Source organism: Propithecus coquereli, unplaced genomic scaffold (assembly GCF_000956105.1).
Source record: "Propithecus coquereli isolate 6110/MARCELLA unplaced genomic scaffold, Pcoq_1.0 Scaffold5, whole genome shotgun sequence".
Lineage (NCBI taxonomy): Eukaryota > Metazoa > Chordata > Mammalia > Primates > Indriidae > Propithecus > Propithecus coquereli.
Window position 1 is genome coordinate 8,000,028 of NW_012150840.1, and position 12,130 is coordinate 8,012,157.

Below are 12,130 nucleotides of genomic sequence, written 5' to 3' on the forward strand. Positions count from 1 at the left end.
GACCCAGACTCTATGATTAGTGATGAAGAGGGGCCTGTATTTTGTTGGCGCTTGCGCGATGTGAGGTGGTTCCGCATGCGCGGTGGGGTTGAGTGAAGCGCACGCTGAAGAGGACGGCGGCTGGTTCGGGTGTATCAAATCTGATCTCAGCGGTTGAAGAGCGCGACGCGGGACTTTAGCGCGTGTTTCGCACACAAACCTCAGGTGACTAATCCCATGGCTCTGTTTCTCCAAGAACTCACTTTGGTTTGTGTCCAGTGACATGGGTGTTCGAGAGAGGGTAGGCCCAGGGCTAACACCTCCTCCCTTTCCCGTTCCTGCGCGGGAAGTGGCTGGACACCACCGCCACCACCCGCTGGCTCTGTCGTGGGCCTCCTCGCCGGCTCGGTGTCGGTCATCCTGTGTTCCAGGGGCATCATTGTTCGAGCAGAGAAATCTTGTGAAGGAAAGTGGGTCAAGTGGATTGTACCAGCCTCTTCAATACGCTTAAAGTGAGGATGCCTTGACGGTGGGGCGGCCTCGAGAGAACGTTGTGACAACCTACCTCTACCTCACACCCCCGGCTCAGGACGCTGAGCACTTTGCTTTTTCCGGGCTTGAGGATTCCATCTTTTCTTTTTATTTCCGCCCCAACAGTACTACCAAAAATTTCCTCTGCCTCTCAGTGGAAACCAGACCGGCTTCTTCTCCAAGGGACCAATAGGATGAGCCACCGTGTTGAAAAGAGCTGGGTCAAAGAATAGTTTATTCATCTGATAATTGATTTTTTTTAAATTGAAGCTCAAGTTATCTTATCGTTTTAGTTGTGCATTTCTGTAGAATGAGTCACCCCTTGAATTGAAACTAAGTCATACTTTCGAAAAGTTTATTAACTGTTAGTGTTGGTTTGTCGTATTTTGGCATCAGTGAGAATAGAACTGTGTGATCTTACAGTTAAAGCATAAATAAAACTTAAGATAAGGGAGTACTTTAGGGTTAAATACATATTCATTCTGAGGTCCCTTTAATTATCCCTAAAACTTAGGCTGTTGGCCGGGCGCGGTGGCTCACGCCTGTAATCCTAGCACTCTGGGAGGCCGAGGCGGACGGATTGTTTGAGCTCAGGAGTTCGAAACCAGCCTGAGCAAGAGCGAGACCCCGTCTCTACTAAAAATAGAAAGAAATTAATCGGACAACTAAATATACATTGAAAAAATTAGCCGGGCATGGTGGTGCATACCTGTAGTCCCAGCTACTCGGGAGACTGAGGCAGAAGGATTGCTCGAGCCCAGGAGTTTGAGGTTGCTGTGAGCTAGGATGACGCCATGGCACTCTAGCCCGGGCAACACAGTGAGACTTTGTCTCAAAAAAAAAAAAAAACTTCGGCTGTTTTAATTTGCGTTGAACAGGAAGCACTTTCTTGGAGAAAAGGTGTAGCAGAGAAGTCTTGATTTTTCTCTCAAATGAATAGTTACTCAAGGAAAAATCTTATAACTCTGTCTTTCAACAGTTTGAAGATTACTTAAGTAGTATTTTACTGCCTATTCTCAGTTCATCTGATGCCAAATGAAAGTTACTGATTCTCAGAAGATGTAGTTGTCTGATGCACAGTATAGTAAGTGTTAGAGCAAAATTAGAATTATTACAAGAGTTGTTCCCATCACATAATACACTTTGGAATGTGAACTTCCTGTATCCGTTATGGTAACTTGACCGACCATGCACTGGTTTAAGATAGAAGTCATTCTTACCATTTGTCCAGGCCAAATTACTGACTATGCAAGGTATTTGAAATTAGCTTGGAGTTTGGTTTATATATTTGGAAACATGGTTATTTTTTTTACATCAGAACGCGTAAGAGTATTGTAGTGCTCTTGACATATTGAGACTCTGTGGGTTAAAGACACTCTGGATTTAATGTCAGAAGACTTGGGTTTAACTCCCGCTCTAGTATTAGACTTAACAAATGAGGGGGTCATTTAATATTTTTTTTCCTTGGTTCCCTGTTAATTGATTGCTTCACTGTAGTCCTTTCATACCACCTTATATTGCAGTTGTTTGCTTACTAGTTTCCCAGTCTACTTAATTCCTTAGGTAAGATTCTTGTTATATTAGTGGTACTCAGCACATAGTAGGTACTGCTAAAAAAATTATTTAACAAATTAAATTACAAAATGAAAATAATACTTACTTTCCCTGTCAATATTTTATGTATGTATAGCACATTATGCTCTTCAAAATGTTTTTATATATATTTTATTTCATTTGATACCCTCAACAAACCTGTGAGGTACATGGCAGGGATGAGAAACTGGAGTTCAAAGGGGATACCTTTCCCAAGCAACCACAGCTAGCAAGTAGGAGAGCAAGGACTAACTACCTAATTCTAGGACTTTTCCCAAAGTTCACTGTGCTACTTGCCTGACTTGACACTTGTTAAGAGCCAAATAAAATAAATCAGAATGCTTTGAAAATGATAGAAAGGGCTGAATAGTGTGGTTTCTGTGTTCCTCAATGATTAAAGAAAAGGTAAAACAAAAAAAGCTTATTTTTAAAACATTATTAGCATTTCATAAGACAAGATATTCAAAATCTACCGACCAATATACGTGTTTTTTTGGTATGGATTCTTTTTGTACTTACTGCTTGCTGTCTTTCCTGTTAATAACATACCATCAACAGCATTCTTTTACTCACCCTTTATGTTGCAAAAAGACTTGTGCCTCCTAAAAGTAGTAGTATTCATTATCTCCCTTCAGTATTCTTTTACACTATTGTGTGTGTGCTTTAACCATCAAATTAAGCCTCGTTTCCCCAAAAGCATCATCTTTGCTGTTTGGAGAAACTTGGCAAGTAAATGTGGCTTGCACCTGTTAAATCTCTTAAAACTTCCACACATTTCCATGGCATTTATTTTGATACCCAGTTTGAAACTTTTTTTAGCACTCAAATTTGAAAACTTTACATGCAGAGAATCAACAGCAGTTCCCTCACCACTCCCTTCAAAGTCCTGTTTAAAAACGAAACAGCCAACTCAGCTGTATCTTGGTGATTCTAGCCATTGAATGTCTACTTCTCTTTATTTGCTAAATCCCTTTTTTGCCAAGCAACTAGGAAATTACACTGTCATTAACATGCTGCTTTTTGTTTTTAAACAGGATGTATTAGTACTAATAGTTTGCACCAATTTGTAGCATATGCTCCAGCACCAAATATGTATATTAATGTTGCTTTTTATTTAAAATATTTCTAATTGTAATATATTAATATTTATCAGTAATATTGGGAGAAAATATACTCTGATCCATAAGAGCACAAACTCTGAATCCAAACTTCATGGTTCAAATCCTGACTCTTATCGTTTGTTAGCATACGAGAGAGAACAAGTAGCTTAACCTGTGCCTCACTTTCTTTATAAAATGGGGAGAACTAGGGAGAAAGTGGTACTGCAGGGAGTTAGGCAGCGTGGCCAGATCATAAAGAATCTTGTAGGTAATGGAAAGATATGTAAGTCAATAGGAAGCCACTGGGAAGATATTTGTGGGTGCCAGTTAGCAGTTCTCAAACTTTATACTACAGCAGAGCTCTGGTGTTCCATGAGCTGGATGGATATAGAGAGTCTACCTCTAATGTCAAGTAATGGGAGCCTTATTTCCAAGTTAATAAGAAAAAAATAAATTATTAAATAAATTTTCACAAATTTTTGTTAGGCCTTTAGGTCCTGTTACTGCCTATCTTTTGAGCTCTGACAATAGTAAATAGGTTAATGTTAAAAACATGAAAATCATAAGCCATAATTAGTTTGAGAGCTTCCTTTTTAAAATGTGCTTCTACCCATAGTATGATTTCAAGGTGTGGGTCATAGAAGGGCTGGTACTGCAAGTAGTTTGGGTGGATCAAAGGGAATAATTTTAAATATCTTTAATGCTTGGAGGTTAAGAGAAACTTGAACTTTACAGTAATGGAGGAGGATATATTAAGCTTTTGTCTCCTTGACATGTGATACTGTAATTTTGGCTATAATAAATGATAGGACATATCATTTGGTATATTGGTTAGGGTGTAGGTAGTTAGAAAATTCTCCTCTTTATATAGTGGATGGGTAGCACAGATAGTCTTAACTGGCTTGGAGAAAGATTAGCTTTAGTTTTGCTGATAGGTTATAATAGCAGTGATGCGTCCCATCATTTCATATTCCTTAAAGTGGTGGTATTAAAATAGTATTTTACTCTTGAGGTATTCCTTTAATCCTTAGGTCTCAGAGTACTTTATAGTCAGTCATTATTTTTTATGATTCTTCTGAAACTGATGGCAGAGAATCACCCAAGCCTTACAAAAATGTGGAGCAAAATAAAAATTCAAGCTTGGTTCCTAAACATCTCTCTGTTTTCTGATATCATTTAAGAAATTTAAAGAGACGAGAAGACTAATGACTATGTTTTTTATCTTTTATTGATGTAGGAGATTAATGTTTCTTTATTTTGACCTTACTGAACACTTATTTCTTTTTTTTTTTTTAATTGCAGAATGCCGGGTTTAAGTTGTAGATTTTATCAACACAGATTTCCTGAGGTGGAAGATGTAGTGATGGTAAATGTAAGATCCATTGCTGAAATGGGGGCTTATGTCAGCTTGTTGGAGTACAATAACATCGAAGGCATGATTCTTCTTAGCGAATTGTCCAGAAGGCGTATCCGTTCTATAAACAAACTCATCCGAATTGGCAGGAATGAATGCGTGGTTGTCATTAGGGTGGACAAAGAAAAAGGTAAGTGAGAAGAATATCTAAAATACAAATTTCAGGTTTAAAATTGTTTATTTAAAAATATGTTTTTTATAAATTGCTGCAGTTTAGAAAAATACCTTTTATACTTAAACACTTTTACATACAAAATTGTTAGAGAAGGATGCCAATTAGCCATCTAAGCAAGGCCTCTTAAGTTAGTAGTATATCCCAAGGTTTTTTTGGTCAAATAACTCAAATTTTATTTCTAGCGTGTATCAGGATCTTCATAATTGACTCACGGTTACCAAACTCAGATGATAAGTAGGCCAGAGTACTAGTTCATTCATCTACATTGGTGGGCCTGAATGTGTTGAATCCCTTTTTCTTGATTTAAAGCTAAATTAGTAATCAAATTGTTGGGTGAGCATGGAAAAACGAAAAGGTAAATGGGTTCCAGAAATATTTAACATAAGCTTTGAAAAAGCAGCATACTGTTACACTGTGTGTGTGTGTGTGTGTGTGTGTGTGTGTGTGTGTGTGTGTGTGTGCGCGCGCGCACATATACCTACATCCAGTACTGTATGTCTCTCTGGTAATTTTTTTTTTTTTTTTTTTGAGACAGAGTCTCGCTTTCTTGCTCAGGCTAGAGTGCCATGGTGTCAGCCTAGCTCACAGCAGCCTCAAACTCCTGGGTTGAAGTGATCCTCATGCCTCAGCCTCCCAAATAGCTGGGACTACAGGCATACACCACCATGCCTGGCTAATTTTTTCCATTTTTTATTTTAGTTGCCTCACTAATTTTTTTCCTATTTTTAGTAGAGACGGTGTCTCACTTGCTCAGGCTGGTCTCAAACTCCTGAGCTCAAGCAATCCTCCTGCCTCGGCCTCCCAGAGTGCTAGTATTACAGGCGTGAGCCGTGGCACCCAGCCTCTCTCTGGTAATTAGAATTTTTGTGTCTCCCAGATCCTGTGTGATCTTGCAGTGCTGGATGAGTAATCATTTTTTACTTACTGGGTACCTTTTTCTGGACCCCATGTAAATCATCTCCTTCGTGAACATTTTGTTTTTTTTAAACACTGTGTATAATACCATTAAGTAGGTTTTGGTTTCAGCTATCTTACTATAATTTATTAGGTAGTTTGAGGTCAGTAGTTTTACCGTCATACTTGAAAGACTGCATCTAAGTCACCTTGATTGCACTTGTCCTTCTGAGTCTTCTCAGCCATCTACTTTTATACTTTGTCACTTCTGCAAGTGATTAACTTTATACATGCTGACATTTTAATTTTTTTCTGAGTATAATCTTAGATGATACACTTCGATGATGTCTTATGTTATCCGTTAGGTAGCAGCTGTTTGATTGTTCTAAATGTTTTTATATAGCTTATTTGTAGCCCCCCTAAAATTATTAAACTACTTTGTGACTGAGACTATTCCTTAAACTTGTGGAAGTCTTTACATTACTGCCCTAGTAATACCTAGAATAGTGACTTGTCTTGTACTTCTTTTTCTGTTATATAAAATATATGCAAAAGGAATCAAGTTTTTAGTTGCATTAAAAAAATGGAAAAGTATACTTACATAAGTATAATAGATACATGTAAAAATATTCCCATAGCAGCATTTGTGCAGTATTAATTAAAACCAGAAAATGATCAAAGCGGGGACTGGTTAAATAGATCATAACAAATCCATGCAGTGCAATTTTATGCAGAATGAGATCTGAATATTCTGATATGGAAAGATGTCCAGATGTCCAGGGTAGGATAAGAAAAAAAGTAAAGTGCAAAAGTGTCTATTAAGGGGATCTTCCCCCACCTCCCCGCCACCCCCCCGAGATTGGCTCTCCCTCTATTGCCTGGGGTAGAGTGCAGTGGTGTCATCCTAGCCTCGTAGCTCACTGCAACCTTGAACTCCTGGGCTTAAATGATCCTTCTGCATCAGCCTCCTCGGTAGCTAGGATTACAGGTACACAGCAACACACCCAGCTAATTTTTGAAATTTTGTAGAAATGGGGTCTTGCTGTTCCCCAGGCTGGGCTTGAACTCTGGGCTCAAGTGATCCTCCCAAAGTGCTAGGATTACAGACATGAGCCACCAACACCTGGCCAGAGGGGATCCATTTTGATACTACAGGATTAGGTCCTATTGGACAAACCTTGGACAAATAGGAAAAATAACTACCTAAAAACAATGAGGATCGATCAAAAGCAGGCCAAAACTGAAGGTGAGTTGACACTTACAAGAAAGGAACTGCACTGGATATGTTTTCTGTTTTAGGGTTTTTTTTGCCTGAGTGCATGCTAAAGACAGCTTCAACAGGGCAGGTGTGGTTCTAGTGGAAAACCTGCAGTCTTGCTGGCTTGAGAACTGGAGACAGGAGTTCTAGACAATCACAGTAGATGGAAAATGATGATAGTTATAGGGATTAGAGAAAGGAGAGAGCCACCAAGGGAGAAGCCCCTGTGTCTGTTTATAAAGTCTGTCTAAATCTCTGGCTGAGCCCTGAACTACTAATACACAGGGTGGACTCCAGGCAGCTCAGACACGGTAAAAATCTGAACAGATACCAGTTGCTTTCCACCTGGGGAGGCAGAGCTCATAGTTTGGAGTTCAAACAATTTAACTGCTTAAAAAAAAAAAAAAAATCCATGTTCTTAAGAGAAACATATAGTAATTCAGAGTCTCTGCTACATATCATTCACCATGTCCAGGTATAATGCAAAATTGCTAAATATACAAAGAAACAGGGAAATATGACCAATACAAAAGAGAAAAGGCAACTAGTGGTGACTGACCCAGAGATGATCCAGATGTTGGAGTTAACAGGCAAGAATTTTAAAGCACATATTTTAACTGCCCAAGCACATTAGGAAAATATGTTTGTAAGGAATAAATGAAATGAAATCTCAGTAGAGAAATTAGCAGCTCTTACAAAGAACTATAGTCAAGTGTCACTTAATGATGGGGATACATTCTGAGACATGCATCATTAGACAATTTTGTCATTGTGCAAACATAGAGTGTACTTACATAGACCTAGAAGGTATATCCTACTACACATCTAGGTATATGGCATATCCTGTTACGCCTAGGCTACAAACTTGCATGGCATGTTACTGTACTGAATTCTGTAGGCAGTTATAACAAAATGGTGTTTGTGTATCTAAACATGGAAAAGGTACAGTAAAAATACACCATAAAAGATAAGAAATGGTACATTTATATAGCATGCTTACCTGAATGGAGCTTGCAGGACTGGAAGTTGCTCTGGATGAGTCAGTGAGTGAATGTGAAGGCCTAGGACATTACTAGACACTCCTGTAGACTTTATAAACACTGTATGCTTAGTCTACACTAAATTTATTTTTTAAAAAAACAAACTAACTGAATTATGATGGCAGTAGGTGATAGGAGTTTTTCAGCTCCATTAAAATCTCAGTGAGAGCATGGTTATATTTGCAATTCATTGTTGACCAGAACATCATGTGGCACATGACTAAATATGAATTCTAGAAATGTAATAACTGAAAAATTCACAGATGGGCTGACAACAAATGGGAGATGACAGAAAAGTCAGTGAAACTTGAAGATAGTTCATTGAAAATTAACCAATCTGAAGAACAGGAAAGAATTTTTTTTTAAATATGAACACAGTCTCAGTAACCTATCCAGTATCAAAAGCTGTATTCAAAAAGAAGAGCTGAGAAAGGGCAGAAAATATACTTGAAGAAATAATGGCTAAAAGTTTCCCATATTTGTTGGAAAAAACCGTAAATTTACAAATTTGAGAAGTTCCACAACCTTAAGCAGGATGTGTACTAATATAATAAGATTGCATCTAGGCACGTCAAACCACTGAAGAAGAAAGATTAAAACATCTTGAAAACATAACATGCTACATACAGGGGAACAGTGGTACAGATTACCATGATGTTCTCATTGGAAGTAATGAAGGCCAAAGCATTGAATGACATCTTTAATGCACTGAAAGAAAAAAACTGTCAAACCAGAATTGTATATCTTAAGGTAAAATTCAATAATGAAGATCAAAATGAAGACATTTTCAGGTAAATAGAAACTAAGAGAATTTATTGCCAAATAGACCTGCATTATAGGAAATGGTAAAGGAAGTTCTTCGGGCTAAAGAAATGTGATACCTGAAGTGGAAAATATGTAGGTAAATGGAAAAGATTATTTTTCCCCTCTTAATTTCTTTGAAATATGTTTTATCTCATTTGTACCCGTGGAATTGTAATCTATGGAGATTGACTGAGTGATGGGACATGGAGAGGCCAATGCCATTGAAAGAAAATTTTTACGACTTAAGATTTCCTGAGAGGAGGAGGCATGACATGCAATACAGGGCCACAAGGGAAAGCACCAGTTTTAGTCAGGAGGCACAGGAACTAGGTGAAAAACTAGGCAAGAACTTTTATTGGGGTTTCTGCAGAAAAGCAAGGCAGAACAGAGCAAACTACTTGGGACTGACTAGTCAGAATGATTTAGTTGGGCCTTGGAGCATAAGAGCTGTCCCTAGTTGTCGGTACCTGGCCCTCGGTTGATTTGTGGCTGGGGGAATATGGGCTCATTGTGTGAGAGTTTGTTGGCTCCAGATTGGCTAGTTTGCATATGAAAGGCATGCTCCTAAGCAGGCCCTTTGCTAACTCCTCCCCTGGGAGAGACAGTCTCTCCCCAGTCAACATAGCCACAAATGTCAGAGCCTCAAGAATACAGAAAATAAAAAAATATAGTTATTATAATACAATTGACTTTGATGAATGAGAAAACACAGAACACAGCTTAAAGGAGATGTAATACATTTGACAACTAAAGCACAAAAGACAAGAGATAAGGGGTAAATATCTATATGACATTATATTTCACATGCAGTAGAAAAATACTGCCTCTAACTAAAAAGTTAAGGTCATATATTGTAGGTGCAGTGCACACTGTCTGGGGGATGGACACGCTTGAAGCTCTGACTCGGGTGGGGCAAAAGCAATATGTGTAACCTAAATATTTGTACCCCCGTAATATGCTGAAATAAAAAAGATATATATTGTAATTGCTAGAACAACCATTAAATATAAAGTATTAATAAAAAACCAAAGATAAATTAGAGTTCTAGAAAATACTAAGTTAACCTAGAAGAAGACAAGAAAGGAGAAACAAAAACAGGAATGAACAAATAGAAAACATACCTAAAGTGCAGACCTGAATTTACTTATATCAATAATTACGTTAAATGTAAATCAAGCAAGTATTCCAGTTCAAAGTCAGGGATTGTTAGAATGGATAAGAGAGCAAGACCCAATGATAATGCTGTCTACAAGAGACAATACTGGGGGCCAGGTGCAGTGGCTCACACCTGTAATCCTAGCACTTTGGGAGGCCAAAAGGAGGATTGCTTGAGGCAGGAGGATTGCTTGAGGCCAGGAATTCGAGACCAGCCTGAGCAAGAGTGAGACCCTGTCTCTACAAAAAAATAGAAAAATTAGCTGGACATGGTGGTGTGTGCCTATAGTCCCAGCTACTCAGGAGGCTGAGTCAGGAGGATCACTTGATCCCAGGAGTTATAGGTTGCAGTGAACTAAGATGACACCACTGCTCCCTGGCCTGGGCAACAGAGAAAGATCCTGTCTCAAAAAAAAGAAAAAGAAAAACATACTGGTTGAAAATAAATGCATGGAAAAAGATATGCAAACAATACCATAAGGAGACAAGTGTGTTAATATCAGATAAAGTAGATTTAAAGACAGCATATTACCACAGTTAAACAGGGACATTTTGTAATGATAAAGGATAAATTTGTTAGAAGGAAAACGATTATCAATGTGTATATGCCTGATAATAGAGTTTCAAAATATATGCAGAAATTGAAAACTCAAAAGTAGACAAATCTGGCTGGGCACGGTGGCTCACACCTGTAATCCTAGCACTCTGAGAGGCCAAGGCGGGTGGACCGCTCGAGGTCAGGAGTTCGAGACCAGCCTGAGCAAGAGTGAGACCCTGTCTCTACTAAAAATAGAAAGAAATTAGCTGGACAATTAAAAATATATAGAAAAAAATTAACCAGGCATGGTGGCACATGCCTGTAGTCCCAGCTACTCAGGAGGCTGAGGCAGAAGGATCGCTTGAGCCCAGGAGCTTGAGGTTGCTGTGAGCTATGATGATGCCATGGCACTCTAGCCCGGGCAACAGAGCAAGAGACTGTCTCAAAAAAAAAAAAAAAGTAGACAAATCTGTAATTATAGTTGGAGGTTTGAACAAGGTCTGAACAATTTATGGAACAACCAGACAAATCAATAAAGACCTTGACCTGATTGATACTTAGAACAATTTAAAAGGATTGGGATACAGAATGAATGCGTTCTCTGATCATATGGAACTAAGTTTGAAATTGGTATCATTATATTTTGGGAGGAAAAACCCCAAATATTTGTCTAGGCTTTCATTTTAAGAAGATTAAAGAAGAAGAGGAAGGTGAACCACAAGTAAACAGAAAAAAAGAAAGAATAAAGAGAATAAATCAGTGAAATAAGTTAGAAAAATAGTAGAGAATGTTAACAGAGTTAAAAGTTGGTTTTCTTGAAAAGAACAAAATTGGTAAGACACTAACTAGCCTGATGAAGAAAAGGAAAAAGGACACAAATTATACAATCTCAGGACTGAGAAAGGGGCTATCACTACAGATGCTGCAAGACATTAAAAAGCTAGTGAGGGAATATTATTACCAACTTTAGGTCAATCATTCCTACAAATTAGGTGAAATGAGCAAAATGTTTGACACTTTCAACTTGCCAAAACTAATACAAGATATAATAGAAAATTTGAATAGTTCCTTATCTGTTAGAGAAATAGAATTTATTCAAATTCAAAAGCCTTTCCATCAAGAAAACTCTAGGCCCAGATGTTTTCATTGATGAATTATGTCAGACATTTAAGGCAGAAATAATTCGGGTCATAAAAAATTTCAAAACATTGAGGAGGAGGGAACACTTACACTAACATGATGCTTAATGACAGGGATATGGTCTGAGAAATGTGTCATGGTGCAACATCACAGAGTGTACTTACATAAATCAAGATGGTATAGCCTGTTGTTCCTAGGCTACAAACCTATACAGCATGTTACTACACTGAATAGGCAGTTGTAACACAACCGTAAATATTTGTATATCTAAACATAGAAAAGGTACAGTAAAAATAGGCTATTGTAATCTTTTTTTTTAGTAATTTTTCTTGAAAATATGGGACAGTTAACAAATTTGCATGTCATCCTTGCACAGGGGCCACACTAATCTTCTCTGTACCATTCCAATTTTAATATATATGCTGCTAAAGCAAGTGCCTGCATTAGGATCTCATGGGACCACCATAGTATGTGCTGTCTGTCGTTGGCGAACATTGTTATGCAGTGCA

At 38.1% G+C, this 12,130-nt stretch overlaps 1 protein-coding gene across 1 annotated transcript in view; it reads left to right on the top strand.

Annotated features, from left to right (window-relative positions):
• The window catches only part of EIF2S1 (eukaryotic translation initiation factor 2, subunit 1 alpha, 35kDa), a 22,627-nt gene continuing 10,497 nt past the window's right edge, over window positions 1-12,130 (top strand). Inside the window, exons 1-2 of the mRNA XM_012656189.1 lie at window positions 1-204; window positions 4,506-4,747. Coding sequence (XP_012511643.1) covers window positions 4,507-4,747 — 241 coding nt within the window. The 5' untranslated portion in view covers window positions 1-204; window position 4,506. The remainder of the gene's footprint in view (window positions 205-4,505; window positions 4,748-12,130) is intronic.